The sequence below is a fragment of the Corylus avellana genome, chromosome ca1 (assembly GCF_901000735.1).
Source record: "Corylus avellana chromosome ca1, CavTom2PMs-1.0".
Taxonomy (NCBI): domain Eukaryota; kingdom Viridiplantae; phylum Streptophyta; class Magnoliopsida; order Fagales; family Betulaceae; genus Corylus; species Corylus avellana.
In genome coordinates this window covers 44,537,992-44,552,103 of record NC_081541.1, presented here as the reverse complement: position 1 = coordinate 44,552,103, position 14,112 = coordinate 44,537,992, and the positions used below count along the sequence as shown (strand labels likewise).

At 34.7% G+C, this 14,112-nt stretch overlaps 2 protein-coding genes across 2 annotated transcripts; one reads left to right on the top strand and one right to left on the bottom strand.

Annotated features, from left to right (window-relative positions):
• The first annotated feature begins 1,410 nt into the window (after positions 1-1,410).
• On the top strand, positions 1,411-4,891 carry LOC132180093 (annexin D3). Its single transcript, XM_059592950.1, has 6 exons — positions 1,411-1,493; positions 2,319-2,464; positions 2,758-2,985; positions 3,397-3,609; positions 3,692-3,781; positions 4,639-4,891. The coding sequence occupies exons 1-6, from the start codon at positions 1,418-1,420 to the stop codon at positions 4,840-4,842; spliced, it is 957 nt and encodes a 318-aa protein (XP_059448933.1). The 5' UTR covers positions 1,411-1,417; the 3' UTR covers positions 4,843-4,891.
• A 219-nt stretch (positions 4,892-5,110) lies between these two features.
• LOC132180087 (uncharacterized) lies at positions 5,111-12,853 on the bottom strand. Its single transcript, XM_059592938.1, has 13 exons — positions 12,370-12,853; positions 11,980-12,055; positions 11,746-11,826; positions 11,204-11,596; positions 10,897-11,111; positions 9,916-10,245; positions 9,529-9,739; positions 8,494-8,586; positions 8,297-8,388; positions 7,269-7,386; positions 7,022-7,107; positions 6,257-6,308; positions 5,111-5,771 (listed from the first exon to the last, which is right to left on the bottom strand). Exons 3-13 carry the CDS (start codon positions 11,752-11,754, stop codon positions 5,253-5,255), a joined length of 2,118 nt encoding a protein of 705 aa, XP_059448921.1. The 5' UTR covers positions 11,755-11,826; positions 11,980-12,055; positions 12,370-12,853; the 3' UTR covers positions 5,111-5,252.
• Between the last annotated feature and the right edge of the window lie 1,259 nt (positions 12,854-14,112).

Genomic DNA, 14,112 nt, shown 5'->3' with positions numbered 1-14,112 from the left:
TTCATCCAATAATAATTGTAAAAAATTGTAAAAACAACATAAACAAAGTGAGAGATGTCTATAATCAAATTTCTAAGGTTGGATAACATTTTTCTAAGCTAGCCCAACAAAGCATTTTTCTTATAAATAGTTATCTATGGCACAAACAAATCAAGTCATTCATTGATAAAGATGTAGCCCTAACCGGCTTTCTTAGTGGGGTCATAGGTCTCTAAGACCGAACTATATATCTTAAAATGTCTATGTCTCCACTCTTGTTTTTCTTATTTACCCAAAAAAGGTCCGGCTCGACATGAATTTCTTCAACTCAACATTTGTAGGACATATTGTTTAAACATGTTAGGTGAATAAAATTGGTAGAAGAGTGTCTTTAAAAACTCAATTCTTCTCTTACTATATAAAACACGATTCGGTCTTTAAAATTATGTGTTTTAAAAAATGCATCCAATTGCATGTTGAGCAAAAACGTGCATTTTTTTACATTTTCAAATTGTAATTTTTTTTTTCCGCATATAGGACGTACACTTTTTGCAGTTTTAATTTGTTTAAAAATACCCCCTTAACCTGCGAAATTGCGAGGCACTTACTCTGAAATCTGAATGACACTTTTATAAGATTCCTATATAAGAAAAACGTTTCCTACTTGATTTATTTCCAAAATATTATAGATTTATTGCTACTTATAAATACCTAAAACCAAAAGACCTTCCATATATGTTAGACGTTTCCTACTCTGGAAATAAATCATACGCAGATAGAAAATTTAATTCATGCATTGAAACTGATGTGTTTATGTTAGACGTTACATTTAGAATTTATGATTTGCTAGACTGATTTCCTTCATTACATTTTGGAGGAAAATTTTGTTGAAAGAAAAGAAACTCGTCATTCATGAATAATTGTTGTAAATTGTAATGAAATTAATAGTAATAGTACTCTTCACATTGTTTTAAGTCATGACTTATCGTATTAACTACTTAAAAATAATAATAATAACAATAATAATAAAAACTTAAAATACCAAGTCAATTACTATAAAATAAGTATGAAGAGTAGTCTTACAATTCATGTCGTGTGTTGAGGGAGAAATTAAAAAACAAAAAAAACAAAAAACAAAAAACAAAAACAAAAACAAAGAAAACAAAACAAAAGGCAGGGGAGTTGATAGAAATACAGCAAAATAGTGCTCCAAAGAAAAATATCATGAACATGGAGAAGCAAATAATAAATGGAATATATCAATATATAAGCCCCACAAGTTAAATAAATTCCAAAACGATTTCTATCAAAGATGAAGGGTAGTTTCGTCCAATGAAAAGATGCATGAGAAGTCCATTATTCCAGCCTACGAGGAGGGAAACTAAACTGAATTATAATCTAAAAGTTGCGGAGAAAGAGTCCGAAAGAGAGGGAAAAAATGGGCACGTTGAGAGTGCCTGATGTGCTTCCTTCTGCAGACCAAGATTGTGAAAGGCTCAACAAAGCTTTTGATGGTGTGTCTTTCTCTCTGTCTGAATGTTAGTGAGTGCCATATGATGTTCTCCTTTTGTTACTCATTTCTGGGGATCTTTTTTTGTGTTTTTTTTAATTGGGGTATTCGGGGCTCCGCCTTGATTAGATCTTTAGGACACCGTGTAAAGTGGTCCCTCTGTCTGCAAGCGTGACACCAAGAAATTATTTGTGTTCGAGTAGTCGAACTTTAGACCGGATGCTAACCAAGTGACTTACCGCGCAAGCCAACCCAAGGGTTAATCTTTTGCTTTTCTATTTGTGCTTGTATTCGTTGCAGTGATCATCAGGGATGACTGAGATTGAAATGTGATTATCTATATAAAAAATAAAAAATAAAAATTATGTTTTCGTAATGTTGGGTTTGTGGGTGTCATTTCTCCTAGCAATATGACATGATAATTATTATTTTATATTTTCTAGTTCCCAATAAAATTTAAATTTTTGCTCATGAAAAATTAATTTTTTTTGTTAATTTAATGTATATGGTATATATATATGGGATGACTCAACTTGAATTCAAATCAAGGAAGCCATAATCTCAACTAACTAAGAACACTGATATTGGATTATGATAATTTTACAACGATTATTTTGCATGTTCTGTCTATTTTTTGAATTTCTGTTCATGGGGTATTCGAATTTAGTAAATTAGTTGTCTGTGCATCAGTTTATTTTCTATTTCCTTTATGGATTTCCTGTTATTCCCTCCTAGAATGTGAGATGGCTGTAATTCAATGAGAATATTCATCTTCTCTTGTTTTTGTTCATGGATCAGTTTCTTGATGTATATTTGTAAACGAATCCAGGACTGGGAACCGATGAGGAGGCTATAATTTGGGTATTAGGCTGCAGGAATGCAAGCCAAAGGAGGAGAATTAAAGACAGATATCAGCAGCTTTACAATGAATCCCTCATTGATCGTCTCCATTCTGAACTCTCTGGTGATTTTGCAGTATGTTTTCTCTTGCCTTTTCGGATATAATTTGTCTGCATGTTTTCAATTTATGCAAATATCTGCATATTTGGACTTGTTTAAATGAGAAACTAGAGGGTATTTTCTTTTTTCTGAATCAGCAATTAATTGGGTTTTTCTTTTTAACTAAAGATAATTAATTGAGAGTGGTAGAAAAAAATATTCATATTTTACTACATAGTACTTCTTATTGTTATATGGGCTTTGCCTCTGGAAATATGTTATTGTATATGTCCCTATATGTGACAACTCAGTCATCTGATGTGAAACAGAAAGCAGTGATTTTATGGACACAAGATCCCCCAGAAAGGGATGCTAAACTGGCAAAAGATGCATTGAAAGAAAAGAAGAAAGGAATCAAACACCTAGGAGTGATAGTTGAGATAGCATGTGCATCATCTCCTCACCATCTGATGGCTGTCAGGCAGGCCTACTGTTCTCTCTTTGATTGCTCACTTGAAGAGGATATTACATCCGCTGTTGATATGCCACTCAGAAAGGTAAAGCAACCTTAAGTCATTTACATAAGATGCAAACATTGGACGCAATGGTAAAGCATCAACTTAAAGCCTATTTTAGATTGTGTTAAAAAGCTTAAAAAGTGCTTCTAATACATAAAAAGTTTTTGCCAAGCAAAAATGGATCCATTTAGTAAACTACTTAGAAAGCATCTCTTTGACTTTTTTGCTTTAAAAAAGCCTAAAACTGCGTTTTGGAAGAAGCTTAAAAGTGAGGTTTTTTCTAAAAAGCTATTTAAGACTCTTTTTATGAATAAAAGTTTGATTTCCTAACGCAATCCTAAACAGGTTGATACTAAACTGACTAGTTTAGCTCTGTGCTGCACAATTTACATGCAGTAGTAGTCTGAAATTTGAAATCTGTCTGTGGTTCTTAATGTTAGTTTTGTGCAGCTTCTAGTGGGTCTAGTGAGCTCCTATAGGTATGACAGAGAAGTGGTGGATATGGTGGTTGCTAAATCAGAAGCAGCTACACTACATGAAGCCATCAGAACAAAGCAATTAGATTGTGATAGTGTTGTGTGGATACTCTGCACAAGGAATGTCTTTCAGCTCAAAGCAACTTTTGACTGTTACAAGCAGAACTATGGAAATCCCATTGACCAGGTTTAGATTTTCTATTGGTTAATCTATAAATATTGTTATTCTTATTTCTTTTAGAATATCATTTGTAGATTTTTCTTGACAGGATATTAAGGGCTATGTGAATGGAGATTTGGAGGCTCTTTTGAAAATGGTAATTTGGTGCATCGATTCCCCTGAGAAGCATTTTGCAGAGGTAAATTCTTTCATCCATACTGTTTCTCATCCCTGACTTGCTAGAGATGAGAGATCATGGGTAGAGGAAGAACTCTTACCTAAATTCTATAACAACCAAGATGTTGTTTTGGTTTTCATTTCCAAAGTTTTCTTCTTGATATAGACAAGGTATTCTTTTCAATGCAAGAGATGGTAGCTAAATGGTAACAACATTTTTCTAAAGCTTTGTTTTCCTTTTTGGAAGTTTTAATGCTGGTTTTCTTGAATCATGCCCAATTTAGTACCAGGATTACTTTGAATGTTGAACATGACTTTTTGTGAGAAGCCGAATCGACAATTTTGAAGGTTGAAGACACATAATATTGAATTCAAATGGTCAAAGTCCCCAGTCACCATAGAAAGTGTCTGAAACAGGCCATCAAAATCATGCTTCTCAGTTGAAAATTGGCTTCAAGTGTCCACCTTTTGGGCAGCTTGAGGCTACAGATAGATTCTGACCAGAAAGTATGATGGATGTCGACTCAAATTTAGGGTTAGCTAGCCAAACTCTGCAGCTTCCATAACAGGTCATACAAATATCAGTTCCTTCAATAAATGTTAAAAAAGTGAAAGTGAAATTCCTTGGCTGCAACTTCAGCAGAAGTTTTCCTCTTTCAAATAACTTAGCTGTTATTTTGAACATAGTCATTGAAGTGGAGCATGATCTTTGAACTTCCATAGAAGTTTGATTGAAAATTATGTTTTTAATGCTGCTCATCTTTGAAGCGGCCGGTATCCAAATGTTAGCCTTGATTTCTTGATATGAAGAAAGTTCTTGACTGTTTTGGAATTAGCAGCTATCTTTAATGCTAGTCTCTGTTGCTTGAACTGTACCAGGTAATAGGAAATTCCATTATTGGGCTTGGAACAGATGAAGATTCTCTAACAAGAACAATTGTTACTCGAGCTGAAATCGACACAATGAAAATCAGAGGGGAGTATTACAACAAGTACAAAACCAGCCTCGACAATGCAGTTATTGGTGACACTTCAGGAGACTACAAAAACTTCTTGATGACTTTGCTTGGAGCAAGAATCTGAATCATTCTACCAACCTTCGTTTTATACCAAGCATCATTGGAATAAAAGTTGTTGTAGCCGTATCGAAATATGAATATGGAACTATATAAGTCAACCCTAACCCAACACATTTAAGATTGAAATGATAAAATGTCTTCCCTTCACATAATTGTCCATGCGTGGGGAAAGAGTTCAGACTCAACAAAACATGTGCTTTTCTTTATAATTCATGTCTCCAAGAAAAATTCAATTCCACAAAGAAAAGAAACAGCAGAAAGTATGCAACTAAATGAATCATTTTACTGATAAATAACCATTTACAACAGTCTTGTGCACAATGGTATTCATATACAGACCAAAAAAATGATTTCTGTTCATTTTCACTATCTTCTTTTCCTCAATCCCACAAAAGATCTAGAAATTCTGTTCTTTTAAATGCCATCCAAAACACTATCGATGGCTTCAAAAATCAGGGAGGCCAAATTCTCATCAACAGCACTAATAACAGTCCCCGTTGTTCCGATTTCTATTAAAGCCTTCTTAGGATCATGTACATGTACTATACAAGTTTTTTGTGATCCACAACTACCCCCACCTTGTTCTATAGATGCATTAATGCCCATCTTTGATAACGTATTCAGAAGTGCTTCCAAATCAGGTGAACCCCAGTGTAGAAGTGGCCTACTTTTGGAGGACTTTGCAGGCTCTTTCTCAGAAAGTAACTGGTGCTTGCCATGATCTACGAAGAGCTCACCCTTTAATCTTGTTATGTTCATGTTTTCGTGCTTCAACCTTCTCCACTGGAACTGGAAAGCCAAGTCTGTTGCAATTTCTAGTTCTGAACTGTCCTTCAAGCTTGGTATACGTAAAGTTTCATTTTCAGAATAGTTAAAGACTGAGAATGAATCCGCATTTGTAAAACTGATATGCTTCCTCAAATCCTCAGGCAACTATATAAAGGAGCATAGAAAAGGAGAGAGAACTAATTAGCTCAATAAAATCTCATTCCAAATTAAGAAATTTTATACCATAAACTACCAGGACATTTGTGATACCTTTCCTAAACTAAATTTTTTTTCAATCCATCCCCTTATTTCAAATCGTTCTGCAATGTCCCCCACACTGTTTTAAGGATAAGGATCCTTAAAGACATTATTTTTTGAATGAATTTTTTCCAGCATCCCTTTTTTTTTTTCTTTTTTTTTTTCTGGATTTGGAAGGGAAAGAGCTCACGTGATAAGCACATGATCCCTATATGGTTACTTTTAACTAAATTGATTTGAAATTATGGATTTCATTACAGTATTTTCTATTTTAGGGAGGAAATTGCAAATGTTTGAAAGTACAAGGTAGAAAAGTGCTATTAACTGGAAAATAGGAAAAATGCTATTAACCCAAAAAATACAGGCATAACACGACAAGTTGAAAAAATTACCAGAGTTATTTTTGGCTGCAATATCTTCAGCAAAGGCAGAACTTTTCTCAATCTACAAAAAGGAGATAAAGGTCAAAATAAAGTAGTAAATTGAACAATTAAGTTCAGTGGTGTTTTAAGAAAAAGTAGAAATCTTTTGGCCCTTAAACCTGAACAGTTTGCTAGGTGCAAAAGAGTCTTATGGCACTTCAAATTTTTGTACAGAAGCACTTTTTCATTTTTTCTTTTTGGAAAATAATGCAAGATAACATTATCCTAATAGCCCTTTTGCCGATAATGAGTATTCAATCAGGATGACGTATTTTTAAAATGCAAACAGCTACACAAGTAACTTATGTTTGGTGGTGCAAGGGCCAAACAATATATTTCTTCCACTCGATGTTGTTAATGACAAAAATCCGCATATCCAAATAATACAGACTCCATTCAAGAGATCTGTTCTTGTGTCAGAATTCTTGAAGAACGTGGACACATATGAAGGGTCAATTGTGCAGAGTTATTTCAACATTCTAGACTTCAAACCTGGTTGATCCCTTAGGTGGCACCAGGTGTTGTGTGCTTACTACTTAGTAGGCTGTCTTCAGATTTAAGAATTTTACCGACAAAAAGAAAAAAAAAGAAGTGCATATATGAGAGAATGTGAGAGAGAGAGAGGAAGGATCAAGGAGACAAAAAGAGATAGGCAACTGAGTGTATTTGAGCAAAGTAATGTCAATTTTATTAACACAGAACCACAAATAAAGGATGGAAAAAAGTAACTCTTACTTTATTCCAGAGAGAAATGAGCATTGAAGAACCTTCATTACCATTGGCTGGAAAGGTAAGAGTGCCAGCTCAGCATCCAGTCCACTCTGCATATTTACATTCATCTTATGCTTTTTAATAAAGCCATCCCAATTATATCATATGGTGATAAGTTTCAAATAAAACATGCAATTGATTATCTTGGTGAAATATAACTAGATAAGCAAGCATGCAAGTCAGTGAAATTATTCTTAAAATAAATTAGCACCTCTAGAATAAGCAAAGAGTTCGGATCCCCAAGCCAACGTCGAAGTAAATGAACAACTGGACCAAGTCGCAGACTCCAGTGAGGACAAAATACAATGCATGGTTCCTGCCAATTAGTTCTATGTACAAAATGTCAGTTTTGAGTAGTGAAAACAGATTACATATGGTACAGGTTGGTAATAAGGCCAACATGATCATTCAGTAGTGTTTAACTGCAGACTATTTTCTTATCACAGGTATATCTTGTCTTTTGATGCGTTGTTACCTAAAAGGTGTGTAAACAATGTTCCACAAAGAGAAAATGATGAACCAGGAAGAGTAGAACAAAAATAGAGAGAGAGAGAGAGAGAGAGAGATAGATAATAAGACAGACAGCTGGCTGAAGATATAGAAGAGGAAAAAAAGAAACAAAGAAAACACACACAAAACCTCTGCAAACAGGTCATTGGAATTTTCTCTAACCTTCGAATTTTATTAGGGAAGACTCTCGACTTCACACCTTTTCAAGTTAGAAGATAAGGTTTCTGAGGGGTTTTTGGGTTAATGTTGTTACATTTCCAGCAAACATATCCCAGAAACTGACACCTATGAGCATTATAACAATTAAATATGAAGTTAAGGCTGTAAAAAGTTTCAAAGAAGCATCCAGAATAACATGTATGTTTTGGTTTCAAATCAAATTTAAGTAACACCATAAGGAAATAGTTTGAAATGTTTATTCTCTTATAGGTAATTTCAGTGTTGCTTATAATATGCTATAAGAAGTATTATAGTAATAATATCAACAATTTTAGAGAAAACAATTTTGAGGCGGTGAACAAAAACATTATAATACAAGCTAAAAATTCAAGTTTGTTTGATAAAATCTTGTGAAGATATTCAATACCAAGAAATTGTTAGGCTACAACAAGGATAAAAAAAAATAATACCGTTGAAAGTAATGTGAATGAGAAAACTTTGACAATTGCTAGCCAGGAAATTCATCGCAAGCATTTAAATGAGAAAAAAAGAAAGAAGGATAGATCTTACAACAGTTTTGGTGAATGAACAGCAGGAAACACATGAAGCTTGTTCTCTTTTATGAGCTCAACATGTGCAAATAATGGCTTACCAGAAAACAGCTGCGACACCAATCAAGATAGTAAGTATGATGCCTAACTCTAGAATTTTGTACATCAAGATAAGCTTCAGCAAGCTGGAAACAATAAGCCAAAAATCTGTTTTACCTTTTCTTGCCGCTCTTTGCATAGCCATTCTGGAATGACATTTGTGAATGCCAAGAGTTCTTCAGCCACTGAAGAAATAACATATATAGGAACCTACAAGATGAGTTAACAATCTGTTTATCGAATTAAGAAGTGTGTCCCACTAAAGCAGTAAGCCAAGGCTTTGACATCAGTATTGCACATTTCACCGTTGTTGTTGATTGGAGAGGGTTATTTCTGAAGTAAATTTAAGTCTTCTAGTTTTTGCTGTAATAACTTCTTTTGTCAATTATATCTCTTTAGTTATTAGTGAAGTTTTATATCTCCTTCACCTTACTTTGGTGCTGAATCATCAAAGGAATGACACTGCTTGCAAGTAGCAAAGGCTTCAGTTTACAACCTCGATCATACAGTTGGCTTCCCATACAGCAAACAAAGTATCTTCTTCTTCAAGCCCAATTACTTTTGAGTCAGTTGTTTTAGAAATTTCTGAACCCTGTAATCATATGCTATTTTGACATGATAAATGCTTGTGGAGATAATTCTAGGACATTCAGAGAGTGAGATTGAGTTGGGTTTGATTCTTCTTCTACTTTTCCTTCATAGTCATGGAATGTATCTTCATCGCATGAGCTGATGCTTCTTTTCTTTTTTTTTTCTTTTCTTAATTTGTTTGTTTCAAGTCTTGATTTTGAAGCATGCTTAATTTTGGGATTTCTTGATCTGGGGACATTCTTTTTTTATTTTTATTTTTCAGTTTAATTCCTCCTCTAATAAGGTATCTTTCCACCTTCCTCCCTTTCTCTTCTTCTTTCTTCTTTTTAAAGTTTTTTTCTTATTATTATTTTCATTTTCTCTAAATGACGAACACATGAGTAACATGTCAAAATTAACAGCATATCAGTTAACAGGTTTAAACAAAAGTGTTAAATCGACAACAAATGAAAACTTTAAGGATTAAATTCTCTAAGGACTTCATGGACTACATTGACAGTGAACTCAAAGTTGGAGGAACCAAAAATTATATTAGCCAAAGCAAAAAGAGTAAATATCTACCTTCGGATTCAAAGATTCTAGTGAAGCTGATATCTGCTCCAAAAGTTGTAGAACAACTCCAACTCGATTGATGGAAATAAGGACTGAGCCACCAGCTTTAAGAGAATCTGTAGCGCAGGAGCACAGATAAGATAGTTTCTCCCTTTCTTCTAAATGCTCATCAGAATTAAGTATGGATTCGGCAGACTCTTCCCAAATTTTATTATCATTGCTACAGAAGTTAATCACAAAGGCAGAAAGTTTCGATATTACCATTTGAGCATTTATAAGACAGCTGTAAGCTTGTAAAAAAAATAAAATCTGAAAATATAATAGCTGAAATACAGCATCCAGTGAAAAGCATAGAACCTCACAAGAAAACTGCCAATATCATGGAAGTGATAATACCTGAGAGATGACAAACTGTTAGTTGTTAGAACAGAGTAACCATCATCATCCTCAACCTCTTCCACAGCATCAAGGGATGAAAAATCTGAATATAATATGATGTCATTCCCTTGAAGAGCACGGTAATCGAAACTCATCGCATGAGCAGGAGCAAAGATAGAGCTTGAAATAAAAGCAATGTCTCTTTTTGGACCATTTATGGACCAATTACAGGCGCCTATTTCTAAACCAGAGCTGAATGCCTTTATGACCAATGTGCCATTGTAGCAGACCTCTTCAGCATATCTAAGTGTCTGAACCTTCTGCAAGCAATCCTTCACGTCAGCTGCACTGAGAAGGTCCACTTATTACATCCTCAAATACAGGATCTTAACTTCGATTGATAGTTGAGAATAGAATTGCCCTGATTTATGGTAACAATCATATCCACTTTGTGCATATTTCATGTGTCTATGCCAATTAAGCTCCATATAAATATATATATAATCTTCTAGGAAAAGAACATGCTACAGAGCATACCGAAAAGATAGTTAACTGCAACGCTCTAATCCCAGCAAACTTGGCTTCCGTTTAACCGTTCCTCAATACAACATGATTTGCACACAAGCAAAAATTTTAAAAAATAAATAAAAGAAATTGACCTTCAGAACACATTTTTCTAATAAAAGAGCCTAGAAGATATGGCTACTGCGTACAAAAGGTTATGTAAAGCACATTACTACAAGATGAGAGATGGAAAACCAGGAAAGAATAGAGTAAAATTATCTGATAGTCTGAATTTTGTTTCAGAATCAAATTTTGTTATCATGGTTCAAAATTGACCAAAAAGTTCTCTCTTTCAATCAACACTTTGCTTAGCAATGACTTAGTACTAGAAAATTCATAATTAGTGATTCTAGACAGGGATGGATAGCAAGTATGCCACTACAAAAGTTCTATCAAGAAACATCTCTATAGACTATCAAATGAAACATCAGTTACCTGAACAAGGGCTTCCAACCACCCAGCTCCGCCCCATCTTTGCCTAAAACTACTTCTCTCAGTGCAGATGGCTGCAGGTCAAGCTCTTCCCGCTCCATCCAGTGAGGGAAATTAGACCCCTCAGGTCCATAAAACTCCCTGAACTCCATATGCATGGACACAAGATCCTCCATCAAAAGCTGCCCAAGTCTAGCTGTTACCTCAGTCACGTATATCTGGCAAATTTACAAACCAAAATTAATATAATCGTATCTATCTATATTATTGCGGAAGGATAAATTAATATCACAACCTCATTCTTTCATACCTTAGCAGAAAATCCCTTCATTTGAGTAAGAAACGGTAATCCTAGCATACCCATTGGGCTTGAGATTAATACGATATCTATGAAGGACACATTCCACAGGTGCAAATTCCTAACAGTTTTGTACCAAGGCACTGCACAAATCAAATCATTTACATTGAGGGGCTTCTCGATTTTCTGCCTTTTTTGGGTCATAGATTCCGAATCCGAAGTACTACAAATTTGTAACAAAGCCGCCTTTTGATCATCTACCGCCACATCAAGACCAGTGGGAACAGTAGAAAATATTGTAAGCGCTGAAAGGTCTAATGGACAATCAAATAAGATCCTAACCCCACATACGTTGAGCATGTGACACGGTGGGAATTGGAAACCCCCACCTTTGCTCAAACATGTCTGCAAAAAGATGAAACATATTAATTCCCCAAAATAAAAGCTTTATATATACATATGCTTATGTATATCTATTCACACACACCAAGCAGACACAACAAACAGGTATTTATGTATGTTTATTAACGTTAATTGTGCAGAAGAAAACTCACAAATTTCATAGAGATGAACAGGATTCGTCCCTGCAAATACTTGAGAGACTCTAACAGCAAGAAACTTTACCTAAAAAAATTCTGTTCATCAAGATAAATAAAACCCATTAGTTAGAAAAACCCAATTAACCTATTCCACCATTGTGTATGCACATACATACATATAGCACATATACAAAAGAAAAATATACATGTGTATGTTTATTAAAGTTAACTATGCAGAAAGAAACTCACAAATTTCATGGAGATGAAACAGGAACAAAATTTGTCACTACAAATACTTGGAGACACTTACAGCAAGAAACCTCACCTACAAAGACAAAACCGATTAGTTAGAAAAACCCAATTAGCACATTACACCATTGTGTATGCTTAAATATACAAAAAGAGAAAAATACACATATTTATACATATTAACAAATATTCAAGCATATATTATATATTTATTTATGCCATAACATGTCAAAGTGACACTTTTTTTGAGGATTAAGGGAAATGAATTTGAATAAAACACCTTCTTTTGATTTTTTTTTTTTTCTCTTAACTTCTCTATTTCAAAAAAAAAACTTTTGTTTAACAACAATAGTGAAAATATAATTGAAAGCTTGGGGAGCAAAACCTTACAGATAGTGCCGAACGGTGTCGTTGCTGGCCTTTATAAGGTGGCGCGTCCACTGTTCTTGACTAGTTTTGAGTGTCGATTTTCAGTCCCTGGAGCTGGAACTGGAAGACTATACCCAAACAAATTGGATTACCCGACCCTGATCCAATTGTCAATGAGGTATCCGTGACTTGGGTTTTTTATTGATTGGCCCGGATCAAGAAAAAGTTTGGGCTGCCTCCAATACCCAAGCTGCGGGCCACGCAGATCGACCAAATAGGGCCTCTCACAAGTCACATGGTTCCTTTGAATTTTGAATAAATAGAAGTGTGCGGGGGTCGGATTGGGTTGGGTATTGGCTATTTCGAACACCCGACCCGTAACATGCGGGTATGATTTTTCATACCCGAGACCCGGATACAGTAAACAAAATCCGCCGGGTCTCGGGTTTTGCGGGGCAGGTTGGGCTGACTGAGCGGCGGCAAGGTTAGAAAGTGAAGAAAGAAAGAGAGAAGAAGAAGAAAAGGAAGTGAAGAAAGATAGAAGAAGAGAAAAAAAATATATATATATAAAGCTGAGAAGTGGAAAAGGAAGGAAGAAAAAAGAAAAAAAGAAAAAAAGAAAAGAAAGAAGAAAGATAGTGAAGGTGTGCGGCTGCAAGGTTTGATAAGTGAAAGAAGGAAAAAAAAAAACAAAAAGAAGAAGAAAGTGAAGTGTGCCGCGGCTTAGGGTTTTTAACGTTTTAGGGTTAAAGGGTACGGGGCGGGGCGGGTATCCGGGTTGGTAAAAAAAATATACCCGAGACCCACCCTGCCCCGAACGGGTAATCAAGTACCCAACCTGGATTCGCGATTTTAACACTAAAATTCGGTCTTTGCAGGGCGGGTTGGGTCAGATGGGTTGGGTATTGCGGGTTTGGGCGGGTTTTGCTCACCCCTAATGGTAAATGCTACTTTGATGTTTGTTTGTAAATATGATAAGTACCATATAAATTGCTATGTGGCAATTCATGTTTTACTTGCTAATACAGTAAGTATCATGTAGATTTGACACATTGTTTGGAAAATCACATTTTTAATGAAGAAATGTTACAAATTCATCTATTGTCCATCTTTTGTGCAAATCCACCATTAAATCTAGGCAACACACATGTGATCCATTAGATTCAATAATAGATTTGTCTATCTCTTGTACAAAGATGGGGAAGATGAAAACAAAATATTTCTCTTTTTCACATGATTAATAGGACATGTGACATATGTTATTGGAGCACGTGATTCTCATAAACATTTTTAAAATGCACATAAAAATCAAATACTCTAAAAAAATATATATAAATTTAATAGACTGACTTGAATAAATTTTCTCCTACTCAGAATTTCTTTATCAAAGCAAAAATAACTCCACCTCCAATAGATGGGTTGCTGTTTATTATAATCGCATTATGTGTCCCAAATGCAGTGCTTAAGATCCCACATATAGTTTTCAAGATGCCACATCCCATAATAGTATGGCCATGTTGTGTACAGTGAATTTACCATACTTATCTCTTTATTGTTTGGTTATTTCACCCATAATTAAGAGAATTACAATAAAAATCGTAGTATATTTTAAACATTTTGGATTAAATTTTCAGCAATTTTATTGTTTAAATTGCTAATAATTATTATAATAAATGTAAAAGAGTTATTATGAGATGTACCTATTTGATCAATCAATAGGCCGGTGGAAATATGAACAACAAATTGCTGGAGATGGACTATTCA

Excerpts from the sequence above, each read along its gene's own strand:
- LOC132180093 (XM_059592950.1), top strand. The coding sequence starts at position 1,418 with ATGGGCACGTTGAGAGTGCCTGATGTGCTTCCTTCTGCAGACCAAGAT. Across the intron at positions 3,610-3,691 it reads ATGGAAATCCCATTGACCAG|GATATTAAGGGCTATGTGAA; the intron begins GTTTAGATTTTC and ends TTTTCTTGACAG. Across the intron at positions 3,782-4,638 it reads CTGAGAAGCATTTTGCAGAG|GTAATAGGAAATTCCATTAT; the intron begins GTAAATTCTTTC and ends GAACTGTACCAG.
- LOC132180087 (XM_059592938.1), bottom strand. Across the intron at positions 8,389-8,493 it reads GCAAAGAGCGGCAAGAAAAG|CTGTTTTCTGGTAAGCCATT; the intron begins GTAAAACAGATT and ends TTGGTGTCGCAG. Across the intron at positions 7,108-7,268 it reads ACTCTTTGCTTATTCTAGAG|AGTGGACTGGATGCTGAGCT; the intron begins GTGCTAATTTAT and ends GTAAATATGCAG.